Source organism: Hoplias malabaricus, chromosome 13, assembly GCF_029633855.1.
Source record: "Hoplias malabaricus isolate fHopMal1 chromosome 13, fHopMal1.hap1, whole genome shotgun sequence".
NCBI lineage: Eukaryota > Metazoa > Chordata > Actinopteri > Characiformes > Erythrinidae > Hoplias > Hoplias malabaricus.
The window spans coordinates 20,079,681-20,103,354 of NC_089812.1; the positions used below are offsets into that span (position 1 = coordinate 20,079,681).

General features: G+C 43.3%; 1 protein-coding gene across 4 annotated transcripts; it reads right to left on the reverse strand.

Annotated features, from left to right (window-relative positions):
• Positions 1-78: 78 nt before the first annotated feature.
• On the reverse strand, positions 79-22,710 carry rbbp6 (retinoblastoma binding protein 6). Of its 4 annotated transcripts, none has more exons than XM_066643049.1 (17): positions 21,895-22,710; positions 20,801-20,900; positions 19,350-19,383; positions 14,728-14,769; positions 12,125-12,213; positions 11,838-11,934; positions 10,927-11,066; positions 10,529-10,701; positions 10,135-10,238; positions 8,384-8,724; positions 7,819-7,891; positions 7,638-7,698; positions 7,259-7,313; positions 6,337-6,711; positions 4,878-4,973; positions 2,729-4,564; positions 79-2,118 (listed from the first exon to the last, which is right to left on the reverse strand). In XM_066643049.1, the coding sequence occupies exons 1-17, from the start codon at positions 22,058-22,060 to the stop codon at positions 621-623; spliced, it is 5,280 nt and encodes a 1,759-aa protein (XP_066499146.1). In that variant the 5' UTR covers positions 22,061-22,710; the 3' UTR covers positions 79-620. The 4 variants fall into 4 exon arrangements, with proteins under 4 accessions (XP_066499146.1, XP_066499144.1, XP_066499145.1 ...); XM_066643047.1 differs by having other exon boundaries at positions 4,878-4,997; XM_066643048.1 differs by having other exon boundaries at positions 10,927-11,069.
• Between the last annotated feature and the right edge of the window lie 964 nt (positions 22,711-23,674).

A 23,674-nucleotide genomic window follows, 5' to 3' on the forward strand; every position in this document is an offset into this window, starting at 1 on the left:
CAGTGCAGCCGAGAGAGCGGACAGTGAGGGAACGGTGAAGTCCCACTAAGAGAGACACAAAACCCAACACACTGCGCTTCTGATGAATTTTATTTTCTCAAAAACAAAACATTTCTTTGTTCCAGCTGGTGTCTTAAATTAACCATTGAGACAACGTGATGTAAAATAAAAACTCGAGAGTAAATATTCACAGTGCAGATCATTATGAGCCCCCAGGCTTTAACAGCATAAGATCCAGTTTAACACAAACGGGCCAACGTCTCCGTGCCGTCTTCATTTATCTCTGATATGTTTCTTTCTGAGGTATGAGAGGACACCGTCACATTCGTTTCCCACGCTTCTCTAAAGTGCCTCATCTACAGCCGAGCAACGCAAAACTACACCAGCCACCATCACAAACCAAAAAGAAATCAACACAATCAATGTACAAAAAAAAAAATAAAATAAAATAAAAAAAAGACATGGCAAAGCTCCAGTGTCCTCCCAAGCTGTCTTCCGGACAGAGACAGAGTCAGTGCGGAAGTTAATCAGTCTGAAGAATGGCCTCTGCGATGCTGAAATGTATTTTATTTTTATTTGCTGCACCACAAAGGTCCATTAGAAAAGTAGTCTGAGAGTCTTCAGATGGGAGGCTTCTCCTTAGGCTCTTCACCCGTCCTCTCGTCTTTCTTGTCCTTCTCGTCCTTGCTCTTTTTGGATTTCTTTTTCTTATGTTTGTGTTTCTGTCCTTTGGGCTCAGACTCTGACTCGTTGCTGGCATGCTTCTTGTGTTTCTTGTGTTTTTTGTGCTTCTTGTGCTTCTTCTTCTCCTTCTTGTCCTTGTCTCGCTTCCTCTTCTTGCTGTCCTGGCTACCAGGGGAGCTGGGGGAGGAGCGCAGGGCATGGCTTCCTGAGGGGCTGGCACTGTGGGCAGGGCTCACACTGCTGTCCTGTCCCTGCTCCCTGAGCTCCACCTTTCCCTCGGGGTCGGAGGTCTCGCTGTCACTCTCGCTGTAATCTGGGACAAATGCCGCCTCGTCTGTTTCTCGCGTGAGGTCTGAGGAAAGCCTCGTGGATCTCACTGACGGAGGTTTCGCTTTAGGATAATCTCGATCGGCGGGAGCACCGGAACGCTCTGCCTCGGCTCTGTGCTCCGGAGACTGAGTCCTGTGAGGGGCTTTGTGTGCCAAGTGCTCCTTGTCCTTCGCCGACCGGGCCTCGGCGTGTCTCGCGCTCTGTGCCGGCCTCTCCACCTTGTGATCCTGGGAGGCAGGCCTTTTAGCCTCAGGAACAACCTGAGATGTGGATCGTTTTTCAGAAGAAGAAGTGCTGCTCTCCATCCTTTTTGTCTCATGTGAAACTGCAGGAGCTCTTTTAGTTGGTTCGGCGTGGGTGTCACGGTCTTTATTTCCCCTGGCAGGAGGAGGATGCGGTGGGGATTCCTTCCTCCTGAGGGGCTCCCTCGGTTTCCCGCCTCTCGGTCGGGAATCAGAATGGTCTCTGGTACTAGTCCTATGGTCTTTATGTTCAGGGACGCTGCTGACTGGGTTCTGCTCCCTGCTCGGGGGTTTCCTGGAAACAGGAGCAGATCTTTCAGCAGGTCTGTCTCTGGAGGACTGTGAAGAAGAGCTCCTCTCACTGCCGTGGTCACTCCCTCTGTCTGAATTAGCCGTAATGGTTTTCCTCTTGTCCGAGGAGTCGCGATCTGAGGCACTTCGGTCTCGTTCCTTAACTCGCTCTCGCTCCCTCTCGCTCTCTTTCTCCCGGTCTGTCTCCATCTCACAGGACGATGGATCTTTGGCAGGTTTGGCCTCAGCAGGCGTGTCTTTAGAGGTGTGAACAGGTTTCTCCAACTCTTTGTCGCTGGCTTTTGGAGCAGAGTTCTCCATGGCAGGAGCAGAGACAGCAGCAGGAAGGCCTGCATCCACAGAGGAAGCTGTGGCCTTGGAATCCTCGTCTTCAGATTCGTAGTCTTCTTTTTCCCACTTGGAGCGAGGCACTTGGATCATAACGATCTCGTCCTCAGCCGGAGTGGAGCTGTCGTTGGTGTACTCCTCCAGGGTCTTCACCACAGTTTTCTTCAGATCCAGCTTCTCCTCCTGGTGTCTCTTGATGGGACTGCCACCAGTGGAACTTGTGCTGTGAAAGAGAAAGTGTTAGTATAACAGAACATTCTGCTTCTCCATCAGAGACACAACTTCCGAACTAAATACCAACTAGCTCTTAAGCAGTAATCACTAAAAATTAATGGATGTCTTATAGCACTTTTCCACTGCAGGGTCTCAACTCGACTTTTCTCCTTCCTTCTCCATCAGGTAAATCAGGTCCTGGTTCTGGAAGCAGATTCTTGCTTAGTCGCTGTTCTCTGTAGGGACTAAACCGTGGCGTGTAAACCTTACAGGGCGATGATTGCCCAGAGAGAGTTGTCACTCTATGCCACGCAATGCAGACGTCCAGCACCAACTTTCCATCACCAACTTTTCAGATCTGTCTGAACTGATGAGAGAGCCGTGTTCAGCCAATACACCATGAGTAAACAGCACTTAACGTTACCGGCGCCGATTTTGTGGTTTCCAAAGCCTAATGTTCAAGAGGGAGTTGTGGGAGTGGAAAACCTACCAGGGACCAAGAGAATAGAGTCGGGACCATGCAGTGGAAAAGTGCCACTAGTTAACCAACTTAACCACACTTCAACATCAGAAGCATTACCTGTGAAAATTTACTACCTAATCACACACAGTATTCTCACCTGGTGTAATCGACTAGCGTGGATCCGGACCCATCTGTGGTGTGTACCCTCCGGCGCATTTTGGACTTAGGTTTCTGGTCTGATCTGATTTTCCCCGCGCCAGGAACAGAGTCATCAGCGAGTCTCTCGGTTGAGATTCTCTTTCCGATCTCACGGTTGAGTTTGATCTTCCTAACAGGCTCAGGCTTAATGTCCATCAGGGAAGGGATGGCTGGCTTCTCTCTCTCAACCGGCTTCTCGCTCTCCACCTTCGCTTTGGGTTTAGGAGAACCTTTGACCATCTCCAACACTTCAACCCTTGGGGATTTGACGGGAGGGAGCTCTGGTTCCTTCAAATGTGGCTTGTCATCTTTTCTCTTCCTCTTTTCCAGCTTTGATTCACTTTTGTTCACTGATTTCTCCTCAGCCTTGACAGGCTTCTCCAGCTTGGGTTTCCCATCTTTAACGAGAAGTTTTTCAGGTTTGGCGGAGTCTCTGACGGGATCTTTCTTGACTTTAGGATCATCTTTGATGGGCTTCTGCTCTTGGTGGACTTTGACGGGTCTGGACTGCATCAGCTTGCGAGGAAGCATGAGTTTTTCGGATGACTGTGGCTTGCTCACTTCAGCCTTCTGAGCTGGCTCCTCCTTGATTCTCTTGATCGCAGGTTCTGGGGGCACGACTTTGTCTCGGGTTGCTTCTGCCTCCTTTTCTCTGGGAAGTTTGGAGGCCTTCACGGGGGCGTCTTTCTTCGGCACGCTGCCCTCAGCCTTGCGTATAGGTTTTTCAGCTTTGCTTTTCGTCTTGTCCTTTCTCTCTTTGTCCGAGGAGCTCTTATAGAGCACTGCAGTGCTGTCCATGGGCTCATCTCGAACGGGAGTGGCATCATCACGAGTGGAGTTCATCAACATGGAGTCTCCCTTCCTCTCGTCTTTCTTGGACTCATCCATGGAGTCGGAATGGCTGAACATGTCTCCGTCCTCCCCCTTTCTCTTTTTTCTGTGCTTCTTGTGCTTCAGTCCCTTGTCTACAGCGGTGCTGGGCTCTCGGTCTTTAGCGGGTTTTGGAGGCTCTTTGTTCAAGCCTCTGCCGGCTCCTGCATTGTTGACGTGGAGGTGGCCGTACTTTTCGGCGCACTTCTCTTGGTAAGTCAATGGACGGCCCCTGGGAGCAATGCCATGTCCCTGGCCATGAGAAGGGAAATCTTCTCTCCGCCCCCTAGAGTAGGGGGAGTTGTCTCTGGGTCTGGGAGGCGCATAGCGCTCAGGAGAGAATTGATCTCTGCCAGGGCCACGGCCCCTGATCTGACTGCTCTGTGGAGCATCGTAGTTTTTGAAATATTTCTCATACCACTCTCTGTACTCTCGCTCCCACTGCCGGTAGCGTTCCCGTTCGTACGGGTCACTTTGGTCCACCGCTCTTCCATAGTATGCCTTGGCGTCATAAGGAGGAATCTCCCTGTATCTGACCGGGTATTTTCGGTCCACTTCCATCTGAGAGCCAGGCAGGACCTTTAGACCTGGGCTGTGGCCTCTGTAGTGGGGCGATCTGGAGCGGGAGCGATAAATACCGCTCACTCCTCCTTCCCGTCCTCTGTAGGAAGGAGAACGAGTGCGTGATCGATGGTAAGGAGGCGTCCGGGATCTGGAGCGATAACTTCGACTTCTTCCCCGACCCCTTCGGGCATAGGGAGAGCGAGAGTACGACCGAGACCGGGATCGGGACCGAGAGCGTGACCTGGAGCGGGAACGGCTGAGAGAACGAGAGTAGGAACGAAGGGATCTGGAACGGGACCGAGATTTGGAGTAGGAGTAAGACGAACCGCTGTACGACGAGCCACGGTATGGAGATTTGGACCTGGAGGGAAAAAAACAAGAGATTATCAGATCGTCTGTGCCGTGCTTCTTCAAAACTGCCTTCAGCCTCGGTCCTGGAGTCTTGGCCTTACCTATGCTCAAACAAACCTGCCTTGATTTCAGTTTCAGAAAAAGAAAGGGATATTTATCTTTTGCTTCCACAACTCTCATTCTGGCTGAAAACAGATGACAAGGAATTTTCAGTCACATTCTCTCCATCCTTTGATCTGGAAAAACTACACTGCGCTGGCCTCAACGCTCCAGGACCAAGGCTGAGAAAAAAGTGGAGGAAATGGTGTTTATAAAACACAAACCTGGAATAGGACCTCCTCCTCTCCTTCTGGATCTTTCTGTACTCCAGTAGCTCTTTGGCAAAGTCATTGGTGAACTCCTCCAGCTTCGACTTCTCCCTGGTAACGAATCGACAGTGGGGACTATTTATTGAAAACAGGAAGGAGATAAAACTTGACAGTTAAAACACAGCAAGTGGAATCAGTTTTCTAACCTTCACATTTTTCAAAACCTCAAGTGTGCACTGCAAGTTAGAACTTTTCAAAGGAGATACAGAAAGGATTTTACTGCCTCTCTTTGGAAAGTACATGTAAAATAAATGAGAAAACCCCTTTTTAAAAAAACTGCACACCCTGACAAACATGAGAGGTGCCAAACTGGGTTCCTTCCAGGCCACAGCTCTGCTGAGGTTAGCATTTCCCCACGAATAAGACTCGGGGATCAATTAATGAAGCTACTCAGCCGAGGAGAGGAATATGCTGTGTTTCACAAGGAAGAATGCTAAACTGTGGCCTGTCAGGACAGAGTCTGACACTCATGAATAATACCTATTAATCTATACAGTTTAATCTCTCAAAATGTTTTTAAAGACTTAGTCAGTAGACACTAAGATCTACTGTGATCTAATTTAATGTGGATCTGGAGCCCACCAACCCACACACTGTGAAACAAGACACCACCCGCCCTCCAAATCAGTTTTCTGACTGCTGCCTAAAGTCGGCCTTAGACCAAAAGGTTTATCAAGCGTCAAAAGTCAGGAGAGCGAACTTAACTCAGTGTTTTTCTCATCCTGACGCTCCAATAAAATCAACTGTTTACAGTCTTTGCTTCTGGAAATAGTGATGTGCACATTGTAAATAACCAACAAACACTGCAAAATACTGTTTTCATGCATTCAAACCGCTTGTATTTGGAGTTATGTTTCTATGAGTGCACGATATACAAACGTGCACATCCCGCTTTCGACATCTCTACATTTCACGTACAATAATGCAGCCCCATTGCCTCGATTCCTGATGTGGGGGGCTCCTGACCAGGCCGCTGTATTTGGCGAGTTTGCAGGGAGCATGTGGAAGTGGTGGTCATTAATAAAATGGACAGTAAAGCGGCAGTCACTAATATGTGGCAGACGTGAAGTGAGTGAAGTGTTTCAGCCATCACTCGCAGATGTCCAACCCATGTTAGAAACAAGGTACTGTACAGGTATATTACTGTCACTAAAGTCACACACAGTGTAAATGTATTTTTGAAGATGTTGCAGTGGTTTAAATTCAGTTTTGTTCCCCTCTTCTACAAGAATTATATGCATAAGCTTTCGTTATAGTACGTGCAAAAGTCTGAGTCTGTCCAATCACAGCGCTGGACCCGTGTTTGTGGGAGAGCGCAAAAATGAGGTTAAACCCAGCAAAACAGACACAATGCGTGTGGATAAATAAGAGCATAAATAAGAGTAAAAAGAAAAAAGCAAACGTGTGTACTTACTCCTCCTTGAGCCTGCGCTGCTGCCTGTAGAACTCCTCCTTGGAAAGGAAGGGCTGGGGGTTGATGGAGGGCAGGGGAGGGGGCAGGGCCGGCTGTGTGCCCGGGGGAACCCATGGGGCCGGGACGTTAGCTGGAACACCGGCTGGGGGGAACCCAGGAGGAGGAACGCTGTAGGGAGGAGCAGGCTGCTGCCCCGGAGGAAACTGCATGGGGTACTGCTGGGGTACACTACTGGGGGGCTGGGGCATCGTGTGCTGAGGGGGGGGGAACAGGGGCGGAACGTACACCTGGGGCACAACAGGAGGCGGAGCCTGAACCTGGGTCACCTGCTGCCTCAGTGGCCGCTCTTCAGGGGCCCGACTACGGCTCGAGGGCCTGGAGAAAGAACATGAATATGTTTATTTGGAAATCCTTCACTGTGTGCTTACAATTAAATATCTTACATAACTTAGACAACTCTGTGCTCTCCGATTCCCTCTAGTGGACATTTGTTCTATTTCAGATCACATCAATGTTAATGGGAAGCCTATATCATTATAATCAAAAATGTAAACCTTAAGACGACTTTGGATGTTTCTAGATGTTGTTCTGAATCTCTTTGTGAGAACACAGTAGGTCAAACCCTCCCTGAAACTATAGTCTGGGGCTATGACGAGGGACTGAGACACAGGTCTGAGAACCGTCTCTCACCATGTTAGACCGGTGGAGCCTGTGTACATCTCCGGCCTGTGTGGAACAGACCAATTGTCACTCATGAGCAGTGTTTTTTCACAGAGAGATAAGCTCTGGGTGAAACGGGATCAGTCCAGAGAAGGGGCTAAATTTATCAGACTGTGAATATTCCAGCTCTGTCCAAAGCATCCCTAAAACCCCGGGTCTGGAATCATCTTTAAGTGAAGGGGTAAAACACAGGAAAACTTACGGGTCCCAGCCAGGCCGTGATCCGCCCGGTCTCTGCCCGCTCGGTCTCTGTGGCGCTGAAAAAGACATACAGCTACATTTTCACAGTGAACGGACCAATAGAAAAGGTCTACATTTTTGTGGATGAAAATGACTTTGATGAAGAATTACACTGCTCTCTCTGTATGAACAAGTTTATTCTCCACAGACCGGGTCCCCGACGTGGAGACGGCCAACTTGGGCTACTAGGGGGTCAGTATAACAGTTCAGTGGAAAAAATGGCTGACATTGCCATTATTGACAACTGTTGCTATGTCTTCTAAACTCTGACTTTTGACAATTTCTGAGCAACTCAGGATTTACTGTTATATTACAGCGTGAGTGTGTGGAGCGTGTCTCACCCGGCCGGGGAAGGGGCAGCGGGAGGGAGTGGGGTTGTCCAATAACGGGAACATGGTAGCCCTGACACAAAAAGGAAACACAGGCTCTGTTAGTAAGACTTTAACTGTAAATAAGAAGATCATCTTAATGATTTTAGTGTGTAAATTAAAAAACTAAATGCACAAAAAATAAACTGTGCACCTTTGGGATAATGGGAGCTGGGTGTGGAGTCTCAGCGGGACTCGTGCTCGTCTGAAGGTGGACCTCCGGCTCTCTGCAAAGAGATAAAACACAAATCATGAAAAAACTGCCCCAAAAGATAATGCAAACTTCCTTTTGTCATTTTAATTAATTTACAACTGTAATTGCTTAATAATCGTTAGTTTATTATTAAAAATTAGGCACTTTTAATGGTTCAAACCTATTTCATTAGTAGCTCACAAATAAGGTGAACAAGTCACATTCCTATTTAACACATTTCTATTATTTAAAAAATACAACAAAAATCTACAGTAAAAATATTTTCAGATTTATCCATTCATCCTTATTTATTAGAGAATATTCCTGATGACACAGAGCAGAACAATCAGACAGAAGCAGCTAAGCTTTCCTCACACTTCTGTTAAAGAAAATATAATATATAAAAAATATTAAAATAGAGTGCTGTATGTTTTGTTTAAATTTGGCTCAATCCAAAGCTGTAAATAAGTTTAATGCTAAAACAACGTAATGTAAAAGTGCAGTGAAAAGCTGAGCAGTTGTTTACTTGTTTACAGCAGGTTCGTCCTGTTTGTTGTTGTTTTGTGGTGGGGAGAGTTTGGGGCTGTCTCCCCCAGGTCCAGGCGGAGCTCCACCTCTTGGGGGCGTGGCTGCTGCCGTGGATGGGGTCTGGGCAGGGCTGATTGCTGCCTCTGGGGGCGTGTCCACAGCCAGGGGGCGGGGCATGTTGGCTAAGAGAGGGTCCTGCTGCCGGGAGTTGGGAGGTCTCAGGGTCTGGACGGGGCGCTGGAGCCGAGGCGGGGCTTGAACGGTGGGGGCAGGAGGAGGGGCAGCAGATTTACGCATCCTCTTAGTGTAACCCGTCTCATTCTTAAAGTTATTCACAGCCTAAAAACAGCACAATACCCACTGCATTAACTCGGACAACATACAGAAGGATAAACGATTGTTCAGACTCGATTTTAATCGTCCTTTGTATTAATTTCTACTGTTAAAATACACACAAACACTAGCACTGTGTGACAGCTTAATAACCTTCTTCAACATTAAAGCATCACAAAACAAAGTACCATGACACTAACACTCTTATGAAGCAATAATTAAATATCAATTTATAAATAACAGAATTGCAGTTAATTCAGACACATGCTGCTGGACTTTAAAATAATAAAAAAAACTCTCTGGATTTCACTGAATTTAACATCTTTCTACTTGTAAACAAAGGCGGCTGAAGGGTTTATCGTCAGTTACTGTGTAGATCTTCAGATTTTGATGGCAATATGTGAAGCACTTTGAGCTGATATTCCCTGTATGAGTGATATTTTATAAAGGAATTTTCTTACAATAACTAAATTAAAATACCACACAACATATTACATTCAGCCAAAAAATACTGCAGCAGAAGATACAGAGCCAGACTCTTTAATGGCTTTTACCTTACTGCTATAAATTTACTGAAGTGCACTCACTTTAGGGTTGGGCTGCGTTCACGTTGCAGGTGAAAATGGCCCAAATCCGATCTGTTTCTTTGGATGTGACACAGACGTGAGGTGTGTGAACAGCACAAATCAGACTACTGAATCTGAATTTTTAAAATAAGTCACTTTCATTTGTGTATTGAGATCTAATCCTGTGTGAACGGTCAGATCTGAATTCATGTGACTTTATGTCACTCCAGTGCTGATAATGATCTGTGAACTCGTTTTGAGGCGTACAGGATGTGGAGATGCCCGTCAAAGCTTTTTCATTTGGTAAAAATATTGAGAAATGAAAATCCAGGCTCGTCTCTCAGTTATGAGAAAAGAAAACACACAAGAGAGGCTTCTTTTAGTTCTTTATCAGTTGTATATTTTTATTTTTCAGTTGAAAATGAAATGCTTTGCGTGAAACAGACAGATCTCTCCTGCTGCTCAGCTCCTGAAGCATGGTCCTGTTGGGCGTGGGGCTCAGTTTAGGAGTGTGATCCGTTCACAATGGTGTCAGAAATAGGTCACATTATAGTGTGTGAAGAGCAGAATAACAAAATCAGATTTGATCAGATTTGGGCCGCTTTTACCTGCTGTGTGAACGCGGCCTTGGTCTTCTGCATTATACAGTTTATTATTTTATTAATTGCTTAAAAAATAATCTTACTTTCTACATTTATGTCCAGTGTGGTGTACTCTGGATGATTGTCATTTTAGGTGTATTGTGCTCGTGTTCTATGATCCACAGGGAAATGTGGTTGTGGGGATGATGTGAAAGTCAGACTTCAGCAGGAGTGTGTGTGTGTGTGTGTGTGTGTGGGGGGGGTCTCACCTGGCGCAGGAATTTGTTGGCGATTAAAGCGTCAGGTGAAACTTCAGATTGGTTACAGGTGGGACACACGTGCTCTTCAGACTCCAGCAGACTCGTCCGAATACCTGCAGAAAACAACATTATTATAAATATCAGAATTTAATCTGGCCCTGGATGGGCACTGTCCAGCAGGGGGCAGTAATTTTTTCTGCTCAGACCTGATTCAGGTGATCTCTCGGTTCAGTGAGTGTCACCAAACTATTCTCGATACCAGCAGAGGGAGCCAGTGGGACAGAGGGAGCCCATACAAAAACACACATACCACAGGAACCACAGAACGGTTCTGTACTCACACTCCTCACAGCAGCTGTATAAAGAGTTGTAATACACACCACAGGAACGATTCTGTACTCACACTCGTCACAGTAGCTGTTTCCACAGCAGGGAATGACCACAGCATCCGTCATCAGATCCTTACAAATCAGACAAAGCAGCTCATCAGGGACAGGGTCCTCGTCCTCGGAGGAGGAACTGTGATCCTGAGGGAGGAACGGAGGCTTCTCCTTCTTTCCAATTGCATACGCTTCACTGTGAATGCAATAAACAAAACAGAAAAACACAATTAGATACTCACACACAACACATTGAGGTGTAACCCCTAAAACACACACTGTGCCTTCATGCTTGGGGAGTGTAATATATACAATGTGTGTTTATATAAAAGAGCTGTAGAGTGAGTGTGTGTGTGTGTGTGTGTGTGTGTTTGTGGGGGGTGGGGGGAGTGTTAGGGACTTTTATGTTGGCGGGTCTTACGCATCGATAGTCGGGATGGCGTAAGTTCCTGTGTTGGTGAGCATCACGCCCTTCATAGACGGGTCGTCCACCTCCATCATGAAGCTGCGCGGAATTCCAGTGCTCTTCCGGATCCGCTGGGCGCTCTCGAAACTTTTATCCTGCTAACAGCAACAAAAATCACGATTAAACAACAAATACACACCCTCAATAAAATACTCTCAAAACATAACTCAGATAACACACAGCACTTTAATATGTATACAACATGTGTAAATAACACAAACTATTAGAAATGATCCTGTTTACTGTAATAAATCACAATCAGATGACCCTATAAACAAATATATACATACAAAACTTCTTTATTCTCTGAATAGTCTTATATATATATATATATATATACACACACACACACACACAACCCATTTGTACTGCGCCATTTAAATAATAGGAATATTAATCTTGTTAATGTTGTTGCCTAAAATTTCAGTGACATACTGCAGTCTTATTTTTATTCTTTACTGTAACATTTTTTCCAAATATGTAACATCTGTCCATTGGTTCCTTGCTCCTGACTTTTCTGGTCTGCACTGCTGAGACACATTGAGAAATCATCTTTTTAATTCTTTTATAGATAGATTGATTGATCACTGTAATGATCCCAGAGGATCTCAATGTCCAGCATCTTTTTTAGGAAAAGGATTAAATTACTCCCAATAAATAAATAAATAAACTGAAGAATTATCAGAAACTATGAAATATGAAATATTCAAAAGGTTCAATAAATATATGACAGTCCAAAACTAAGGTAAAGTAAATACATAGTAGACAAAAGTCTATAAACCCATTCTAAAGAGGGAAAAGAAAACAATAATAAAGAATTAAAAATAACCCCAGTGTAAAGAGGGTAGTAATGAAAGCCCACTTACCCCGTTGGTGGGGCAGTTTCTGATGTAGTGTCCGTTCTTTCCACAGCGGAAGCAGGTGTAGTTCGGAGGGGGGGGGCCCACCAGCTTCTTTGTGTAGCTAAAACACGGGAATGAATAACACACACTTATTACAATCAACACAACAACAACAAACAAACAAACAAACAACACGCTTCAGAAACTTATCAGGTTCCTCCTTTTAGCCTGATCAGTCAAACACAAGGTTAAGCTCAACTCTGGACTTATCTGGCTAAATTGATCTAAAGTGAAGTGAATGTAATACTCACTGGATGGGGTCATACTCATGGTTGGACTGAGACATCATGGCTTTTATTTTGTCTTCCTCTGAGGCGTTAGCTTCGGCGAGATTAGCGGTCTGTTTGACAGGGTTTAAACACAGATTAAACACAAAGTCTAAACCCCAGGTCAGGATCAACTGCTGCTCTTCCCGAAGCTGTAAAGAGATGGCGTCCTGGCGTTCCTCCGGAGTTCCTCTCGTGGTCGGGGAGTACCGCGAGCCTTCCGTTGTGACGGTATTAATTTGTTCAGAAACATTATCACCATTATTACTATTATTAAAATTTATTATTTTAAGAGCACTGCTGGCTGTTAGGCCCTGCTCAAAACGATGGAAAACAGGGATTACACAGGTGCACACAGGAAAGGAGAATATCCCTGAATATATTAGTGAAGTTTCTGTGACATTTCTAAGTTAAAATGAGTCTTCTACTATGCGTGAGAAAGGGATTTGAGTCCTGACCTCAGTAACCACACCACTACAGACCCTTTGGTACAAAGTCCTAACAACTACTAAATAAAACCACAAGCACCTGCCACGTTATAAATGAATTAATATATATAATATTAAATAATATTTAAAAGAACAATAATGATGACAATACTGAACATGGTGTTTACAGTTTACCAGTTTAACTTTTGACTAAACATTTTACTAAAACATCAAAAGAAATCTGATATGTGCAAACCTGGTGTTCATCTCACTGTATTACACTCAACATAACTGCGCAGAGGAAACGAAGGAAACTCAACTCAAAAATCAACAAAAAATATTTGTAAATCGCTCAGGGGTATTCCAGCTTTGTCAGACAAAATCCCCCTCACTGACACTTCTGGAGCATCCTACATCTTCTTAACAAACAAACAAACAAAAAAGTTCATCAGTGATTTGCACACAGTGTTTAGAAACAAAGCACATTCAAATAAAAACAGGCTCCACTCTAATTCTACTCAAAAATAACGAAAGCCCCTACAATAAAAGTGTTTCCAGAGCTGCTGCTCAGGGTCTAAGAGTTCTGTAGGAGTTCTGGGTTTAATTTACAGCTTTAAAACAGGCGTCAGTCGATTTTACATAAAAGCAGTTGCGTCCGTTTATTCACCCATTTCCATTAACTCTCACTAAAACAACATCACAGCAGACATTCCCAAAGAAACAGAACCGCACACTTGCGATCGGCCCAGGGTCTTCCACGTAATGTCCATAAGAGGGAACATGAGAGAACAGTGGGAAACAGTCCACATCTTGGAATATTTAAAAACAAAAAATCAAACGAGAATCTTCAGCGGCATAGGGCGAGGGGAAAAATCCGTAAAAGTAAGTGTTAAAAAGCGTTCCGTTCTTCATCAGGTTCAAGAGAGAGCAAAGAGGCTTTTCGGGGTACTCCCTCCACACTGAGGAACACACTGCCTTCTTTACAGCTCCAGGAATCTCACAGCTCATTATTCATAACTAGATGATAACAATCACAATGTCAATTTAATTACAGAGGATTTTTCAGCAAGAATTAAACCATATAAATATAAGGCAGGTGAAAATATATAAACAGTGCTTTTCCATTGCATGGTACTTGCTCCCCTCAGCTCAGGTTCACTCCCACAGCCCCAGCCCACCCTGCCCCCTGGAATGTATCTGGTGTTGTCTCTAAGGGGAGCTGTAGGCTTTGTGAACCACAACAACGGTGGCGGTAATGTTAAGCAGTGTTTACTCATGGTGTATTGGCGTGTTGCTGTTTTTTTTGGGGGGACTGAACACAGCTCCGTCATCAGTTCAGACAGATCAGTCGAGCTTGTTCCTTCCTTGTTGCAGCAGGGTTGAGATGGTACCATGCAGTGGAAAAGAGCATGTCAGGGCTCAGGGCAGTGTTTACAGGGAACATCCTGCTTTTAAAAACACAGTGGCAACAGCCTCTCCTATATATATATATATAGGAGAGGCTATATATATATATATATATATATATATATATATATATATATATATATATCTCCTATCAGCAATGAACTTCGTGTTGAAAGGCAAATTTAAGTCAAACTCTTAAGCTTTTCTATAAATCCACTTAATAAATTATTCAAACATGAAACAACTGGTATTTCCCATATATATATATATATATATATATATATGTAGAAGTTAATTTAATAAAACCCAGTACTAGGGTCTGTGCTAGGTGATGATATAAAATGAAACGGAGCATTCGTCACTGTAATCGTCTACCAGCCAAACAAAGCTATTACTGCACTGTACACACAGTATTTCTACAGTAAACTACTAAAAATTTGCCATCAGCTGCTCAGAGGTTTACACTGGGCCCTAAAACTGTGGAGGCTGCTGATAAAGACCCTTTGATTTACAACATTTTTATCAACATATGTAGCTACAGATGTAATATAACACAATGATGAATGTAAATGTAAAATACACATTAAACATCACAGAGGTGAGGACAGAGAGCAGCATGTCATTCAGAGACAACCAGGTTCATCAGCTACATCTAACCCCCAGAGCATGGTTTATCCTCTCTACCCCAAGCGCGCGCGCACACACAAACACACACAGATGGAGAAGGAGCTGCATTTGCAGGAATATATATACCTTAGAGAGCTGGGCCAGAGAAATGGAGGGAGAATCATCAATCTGTTCGCAAGGAAACACAATTGGACAAACAGGGTTTATTGTACAAGACATTCAACTTCACAGCATTATACCCCCCACTGACTGAACATCAGTTTTAGAGTCACACATGGGCTTTAATCACAGTCGGAAAATTATTTACAAAACAAACGTTGAGAATTTAAGCTTCCATGGTTTAAACGGAAAAAAGTCACAAATTGACCCTCATTTTACACAAGATGCAGTTAGAGCACTGTTCGCCACATCGCTGCGTGAGCAGAACGTTGCCACCTTCGTCTGCATAGCCTTTCACACACGCTGTAACGCGCACATCAAGTGTAAAAATACAGAATGATTCTGAAACAGCTGCTGTAATTCACACCAAAGTCTGCTATAATCTGTGAATGAATAAAAATACATCAGATAATTAATGAAGAATTTGTGGTGTCGCAAAATAGCAGCGTGCCTCAAAAATCTCCCTTTTCGTGTAGTTAACATGGAAGCTAAAGGCAAAATATTAGACAAGCTTAAGGAACTATATTTCTGGATCCCTTTTTACATCAAGTCTGGCTATAAGCACTGCCAAGTCATAGCTTATGCTGCGTTGGAGTGATATCGGAAACTAGGAAATACCATATTTCCGACTTGTAAACTGTACCCAAATGGAGGACAGAGTCGTATTTATGGCTGGTAACCTCTGGATTTTAGATGATAAACGAGTTTACGAAATGTGAAGTATATTGCCACCTTTTACATCTTCCCCAGGAGAAAACGACAAATGTGCATCGGAATCATCTCATTGTGTGCACTTTCTGAAAATAAATGTCAAATATTATGATCAGATTATTGCTAACAAAGAGTTTGTGGCATGAACAGCGGGCGGATCTTCAGCCAAGAGCCTGAATGCAGTGAAGAAGTACTACTTAACCATCACATGCTACATCCAACCTTCCAATGAGCTCCTGAACGCAGCATAAGCTGTTACCATGAGTTTACCACGAAATATTCATACATTTAGACGTTTATTTAGATCAGGGACAGAAAAACACAAAGGTGTGTGAAGGGTGTCTCCTGAATTCAGGTAACTCACATTTAAACTCAGATGAGGAAAAGTTGTCCATGCCAAATGTTATTACCTAATTTATTAAAATATGTTCATCTATAATAACAGCCCCTCGTAGACGCATCATCGCCGATAAAGAATTAAACTCATCCAATTAATAAAATAGCGCACTTCAAAAGAGAAACTACGCAGGAGAAAGAGTGAAAAGTTTTACTTGGTGCAAATCACAAATTTGCAAAGTACAAAAGCAGGAGCCAATAGGAAAGAAGTGGGTGGGGTCAAAAAATGAAACAGCTTTTCATCACTGTAAAGCAGCTTGAGTCGTGGAAATAGACATCAGTCCTTTTTTTCTCCAGAAAATGAGGGAAATGGGTCTTAAACTAAACAACATCGTATTCTTCCCCTGGAGAATGTTCTCAGAACCAAACGTCTGCAGAAGTGAACACACAGGGCCTCGTGAATGGTGTCAAGACACTTTAAACGCAGGGATTTTATTGACAAAAGCTTGTGTTCAGCATTTTACAACAAATACTGAGAGAGACTCGTGACATAGTCACAAAAATCACTCATTTAAAAAATGAGAGGAGCTGAAAGGTCGGTGCCAAAAGTGGTGAAATATCTGCGTTACAGAATTGAGACATGCCCTCAAAATACAGGCACAATTCAGAAAGTTATAATACTGTCATTCTTAAACTCAGCTCAATCACCTTCAACTCAGGACGAGCAAACTTCAACATTTAAAACAAACGAAGGGAAATCAGTTCAGCTTCACAGAAGATCACAAAAATCAAAGTTATTTGTCAAAAATAACATTTTCAAACAAACATTAGTCAAACAGTACATTACACAGGATTGACATTTCATTACTGAGAGGAAATCAGCACAAAGAAATGGATATATCAAAATACTTCACATTTCTGTACAGAACTCACACAAATGTGCACCATACAGCATCGGGCATCACACGCCTTCCACAATTGACATAATAATTACCCATGGGATTAATTATGGAAACCATAAATACCTTGTACACAGCGATTAACGTTTATATACATTTACAGAAGCATTAAGAACATTACCTCACCCACCCTCTGAAAAACTGAGTCAATTATCAATAATCAGAATAAACTCCATTAAAAACAAAACTTAGTTATTGATAAAACACAAAGGGAACAGACTGGGAGAGAATTAACCACAGTTTCAGATTAAAAACTCATCTTTACAACCAGAGTCAGGAAAAAATAAGATTTACCCTTATTTACCCTACTCCAAAATTTACATAGTGTAGTTTCTGCAGTGCTGAGCCCGAAGTAGCAGCGACTGAGGCTCTGCTCTCCCTATTACAGTGATCACAATGATTCTGAAGCTGGAATTTGATGGTAAAAATACAACTTAATGTTGCTTTAATGAAACGTTATAAATCATACCACACTTTTTCACATACTGCACACTTCCCTTAGTTCTATTCCTTGTTTATATCTTAGTTTGAAAGCTTTAACTCTTACTCTTCAGTCTTAATTTAAAATCTCTATGTTTTTATGTTTTAATTCTCATGTGAGGTGCAGTCAGAGCATTTCACCGCTTGTTGTACTGTGTATAAATCTGAGACAGATGTTCACTGATTTGATTTGATATCATATATAAGCCAGGGTTCTTAACCTGAGGGTCTCTATTAAAGCTTTTCCAGCAAAAAGAACTCTGGTTCTGTTCCTGATTCTTACAACCTTGTTTCTAAGTGATCCGACCCCATGTTTCCACAGGAGCAGAGTATACGCAACTAGTGGGGGGCACTGTAGGGCTGTGTCTGAATTCAGCTCCAGAGTCAGAGATAAATAGAAAGCGTCAGAACAGTGTAAATGACGCAGAGTTCCGAGGTGTGATGCTGAGCTTTTAAACAGTGGCGTAAAGTAACCAACGCAGAGCCACGGCTCTGGACGACTTAGTCCCAGAAACCCACACAGACGAAGCAGGTTCCAGTTTTATTTCCTTTTAATTTTTCTCTATAAGCCTTTGTAAAAGACCGTCCAGCCCCACTACGCCATCAGGCTTTATTTCAGCCGCTGAGCTGTTTCTGGAGCTTCTTTATATCCACTCACCCATGGATGCCCTCACGGTTCCTGCTGAAGAACCCACTGTTCTCTGGTTCCAGCTGGAAACTAACTTTTCTGATTCAGGTATCTGTTTATGTCAGTGTAAATGCCCAGAACAGTTCCAAATTAGGTTCTGGAGCAGGAACAGAACCAGTTCCTTGTTGTTGTAAAAGTGCCGTTTGTAGCCCCAGACCAGGGCGGTGGCGTCTTTTATCTATACTAAACAATCAGGCTTGTTTATTTTGAAATCTCTATTTTTTGTTTTGTTGTTTTAAGTTTAACTCTGCATTATTTCTATCGGTCAGCTCAAAGTGAGACTTAAAAAAAAAAAAAGAACAAGGTTTTCATCCAAAAACATCAATATGCTTTGTTTTAATGCTTCTAATGTCCAAATGTAAATATATTTAATAGTTCAGCTGTGCTACTGTAATGTTAGTATTGGGAAGTACATTGTTAAATACAGTAATAACACTGATATTACATCAGTCAAGGTACTAACCAACACTAAGACTTTAGTTAACATCACCTGACTTAAACAAGGCTGTATTTTTCAGCAGTTCCAGGCACCATCACCAAACACCAGACCGGGTTCCAGTCCAGGCTTAAACCTAAGCTCAGAACTGCAATTGTCCATTGAGTCTGAAATTATTAGGTTTAATCCTCGTCTGAAAAAGCAGCACTAAACCTAACAAAACTGTAAATAAATAAAAGTAAGTAAAAATACACTGAAGAACATCACATGATAAAACACCAGACTCTCTGCAAATTATTTGACACTGTTCTTCAACAGATTTAAAACTCGAGCATGGCCCTAAAATGATCAGCTCTAAAATGGACACACACAGGAATGCACCCCCTCACACATACACGCACATCCTCACATACAGAAGGATATTCCACAAGGCAGGATTTCTATAACCAGAGCCCAGAGTTAAGCCTAAAGCAGAGAGAGTAGAGAGTGTTTTTACTGGACACTGCACTTTGAGCTGAAACCCTGTTTTGGGGAATAACCACCTGAAACCTGCTGTGTATTTATAATACTGCTGTGTATATTTAGTCATACTCAGACACACACACTCTCTCTCACTCTCTCTCAGACACTGACGCTGTGTGATGTCAGGTGTTCAAATAAATTAACAACATTTTTATTCAGAAAACAAACAATGTATACAAAATAAATAAATAAAATATCAGAACACTGATCATGTTCAACGCTCCTGACTGATCAATATGATCAATAACAACATATTGATACGTACAATTCTGAACCCTTAGTTGTACCGATCTCAGAGCAGAACACACACTCATCACTTTGTGAACAAACGTAAAACAGTACCCACCCCTCCCGCCATGAGCAGGACCTTGGCCCGAGGAGGGGAGGGGGGGGCTGAGGGGATAGAGTGTGTGTTGATGTGAATGAGGCAAAAAGAAATGTAGGTGGTGCTACATACGGCTTTTGAAGATCCCGAGGGTTCGGAGCGATCGCTGCAGAAACACAAACACAAACAGAAGGCCGTTAGTAACCACTCCCCACTTTAACAATCAGTTCACCATCAGTTACAGCAGCGGTCACCAACCAGTCGATCAAAACACACAGGTCGATCTCCAAGACCATGCGAGTCAATCACCACAAAACATGGCTGCTTCAGTATCACATTTACGTTATCACCGTGGTTTGTTACCTAGTTAATCAGAGAGATACACTGCCACCGTCGCACAGGGTGTGTGTCTGCAAATATGACGCGCAAATTAGCGTCTCTGACCAGTGCTATGTCTCTGTCCCTGTCCGAGCCACTGACGGTTTCGGGTTCAAATCGGGAGATTTTATAGATATCGTCGCTGTCCGATTTAAACACGCATCTCCAAAAAGATATATTTCCAGGAGCGGGAAAAGACTGCATTTCTCTGAGGATAACAGTAAAGATAAACCACAGATAACGCCATTTACACCCAGTACAGCTCACAAATTATAGTCACACCACTGTAATATTTCATGAGAGTAAATGTGAGATCAGTTGTTAACTTTAGCACAATCGCTCAAAGAGCGCCAGGAGAACGGGGGAGTGGGAGATATGTGGTTTTGATGGAGGTCTAGCAGCCAATGGAGAAACCAGTTAAAGAAACAGATTTTTCAGCTTTTCATTGGTCATTGGTATTAGCCACTGTGACCAGGCAGATTAATGAGTGAAAACCACTAAATGTGGAGATACGTGTTTTTAATCAGACAGTGACTAAATATTTCATGTGGATGACAGATTACAGCATAGCGAGGGTCGCACTGTGCCCCGGGGCTCTGTCGAAATGCGCTGCCTGGGTGCGACCACAGTGTACTTTTATAAACACAGCCTCCTCAATAAAACAGTAAGAATCAGAACACGCTCCCAAAATAAGTATGAGCAGAAGGAGAAAGATAAGGTAATTGCAGTGATAATAAATAGTTTATTGTGAATTTACAATTTCTTCTCAAATCTGACTCAGCGTATACTGTTATAGACCCCTGAGCTCAGATTGTATGATGCTTCGGAGGAAAACAGATTTACCATGAAAAACACACAAAAACATTCAGAATTGTGGGTCTGAGCCTGCTCAGAGCTGCTGTGGGACGGGTATCAATAGGTAACATCGTTAGAGTTGTTGGAGGCAATAGGCACGTACACAGCTTTGTTACTGTAGCCTGAGCCGTGTTTACGCTGCGGTAGATCTTTCATTTGTTCAGATTTCAAAAGGGGTTCTTCTACATAAAAAAAAAAGAAAAAAAAAGCTTGGTGACCACTGAGTTACATCCTCCGCTTTAAAACAGACCCAAAAACACGGTATGTATACATTCAGCAGGACCAGAAACTGGGAGAGCACGGTCTGTGCAAAGAGCTCACAGGAGATTATGGAGCAGAAATAAACTTACATGACAAAGGTTTTGCTGGCGGCTTTGACTCCACCGATTGGAATCCGTCGGATGATGACGGAGGAGTTTTTGGGAATTAGGGCTCCATCATCAGTGTATTCTGGAAACAAACATAATGAGGATTTAACACACACACACACAGATACAGTATAATCTGAAAACAAATGCGTCCTAATCTCGGTTTAAAAGAAAAAACGTGACACAGAGAGAAAAACACGTTACTTTCTGAACAAACAGCAACAGAAGCACACCCGCGTCTCTAACCGCACACTGCCCTTCACCCAGAAAACTGACGGCAGCGGTTCAGTGAGTGCACAGCTATAAACACCTCTCTGTAAAATTTGTGCCGCACAACAAACAAAACCCAACTCTTTGAGGCACCTTTAAATCAGTCTTTACCAGATTAACACACGAGACACCAGCTTTAATCTGGAATCTATTATTTTGTGTAAAACAAGCCCAGAACAGACCGAGAGGCGCCTAAAACAGTTGTATATGTATTGTTCCAGAAATAATTGTGATAAACAATTTTAAGACCATTTTATGTCACAGATTATTCATATATCAGTATAATAATGATAATCATGGCATAATAATTTGTCTGTTTATTACAATTATAAGTGATTTGGCTTCTTGAAAATACTATTATTAATGCAAATAGATCCCTTTAAAGAGCAGTGAAATTTTAAAATAAAAGTACATTCAGACATTTGAATATCAAATGTTTAAACATACTACTTAAAACATAAAATTAAACCATTTTTAAGCAAATGCAGAACAGAGCGAGCGGCAAAAACATTGGAGAGGTTTAAACCTCTGTAAACACACACAAAGCAAAACACTGAGGTCAGTGGCAGTCATTGCGGACGTGTCCGTATACCGTACGATAAACCAATAACATGATTATTGTGACAGGTCTAATTTCCTATGACAGAGCAGCAGATCCACACAATGCTGCACTGAAGCTGTAATTTAGAAGATATAACACCACAGATTGCTCCTGTAATGTTGTTGTTGAGCCCACAAAAACAGAACGCAGACGGGAAAGGCCCAGCATGGGTCTTTTAGGCCCTAAAAGAAGCGAAGGCGCTTACCCTCTTTGGTCTGAGCGTTGGTGATCTGCAGGTCGCAGTCCGCGGCCTTCAGTTTCTCTCGGCCCATGATCTGCCGCTTCAGCTCGGACACCGTGATGTGGAGCCCGTCGAAGGTCACCGTGTCGTAGTTGAGTTTGGAGGAAAACTTATAGTGAACACAAGACATTTTTACACAGATTTCCCCTCAGCCAAACGCCCAACACACAATCAAACCCAGAGAGAGAGAGGGAGAGAGAGAGAGGGAGAGAGAGAATTTATACAGCGCTAAACAATCAGCAGCAAGCCGGGAGTCGGGCCATCGCAAAGCTCGACAGCACCAGTCCCACACCTGGGCCGGTATCGGAGCTCCAGACCCAGGCCAGAGCTCAATCACAGCCCGAGAGCCTCCAAAGTGAGTCCAGGCTATGGGCAGAGTCCCGGGTCCGATAAACCCGCCTCGCAGTCCGGTACACAGAGTCCACACAGTCCAAAACAACAGGAAGGTAACGTTACTCGGTCCGTGTGAGTGAGTCCTGCAGTTGTGTTCGGAACAGAACCGAAGCTCGGCTCCTTCAGTCCGGCTCTCGCCGTCACACCGTACCGAGGCTCCGGGAACGCGGCGCGGCCTTCAGACCTACACACAACCACAGAAACTACACCAAAAACACACACACTCGACACACACCACCACGCAGACCCGGTCCCGTCGTGAGCACGAAATAGAACCTGATTCTGGGGAGAAACTCTCGGCAGAACCCGAGCAGAACCGTCCCGAAAACGGTGCTGGAAATGGCGTCGGTGCTGGCGCTAACCGGCTAACACTCGGCGCTACGGGGTTTCCAAACACAACGAGAAAGCGCAGGGGCCGCGGAACGGGGGCTGCGACCCAATCCGTTCTGTTCCCTACACCCTCCGTAACGTCACAGCGGCAGACGGTGACTCTCACGGAAACAGACGTGCACGAAGAGACCGAAGAAATCCGATGAAACACGAAGGCTTGGGTGAATGAGTCCGGAATATTATTTCCAGAGAAATGACTAGAAAACCTTTCTGTTTACTGATCTTCTAAGATATATTTTATTTAATTATTTAGACATATTTAATGATTTACTAATGGCTTTCTATTCAATATTTTATTTATTCTAGTTTTTATATTTTTTTATTTATGTCCTATTTACAATTTTCAACGTTGGTCCAGAAACACACACAAAAGTCAGAATAATTTTTTTCTTAGATTCTCAGGACAAAATGTTTTTGGTGTGTGTGATATATATTGCACCTTAAAAAATAATTAATATTATACCTTTACTGATTGTAATTACTAAATACATCCAATTGTGCTCTTGTGGTTAAAGAGAATAACGCATCACAGACTTGCCCTGATATGTTATTCTGAATTCACAATATAATCAACATATGCATGTGATTTCCATTTTTTCTGTCATGGAACAAACACAATGAGACACTTCACACTAGAGACATTAGATAAAATAGATGAATAGACTGGATGTATAGTCCTGGGACTGTGTTAATTGTCTTTTCCAGAGATGTGTCTGACACAGTGTTTATTTTTAAAAGGGTGGCTAAAACAGGGCCTGGTTTAGACTCTAGAACGTCTTTCTGGAGCAGAGATTAAACGTTAGTGGCACCCCACTGTGGAGAGTTTCCACTTTCAATGTGCGACACCTACCAGTGTGCGGTTTCTTGAACCTTTTGACAGCTGACTGCACGGCGCCAGTAAAAAAATGACGGCACGCAGAGAGAGGACAGCATTTTTGTTTGCTGCCAGTGGATAATTTAA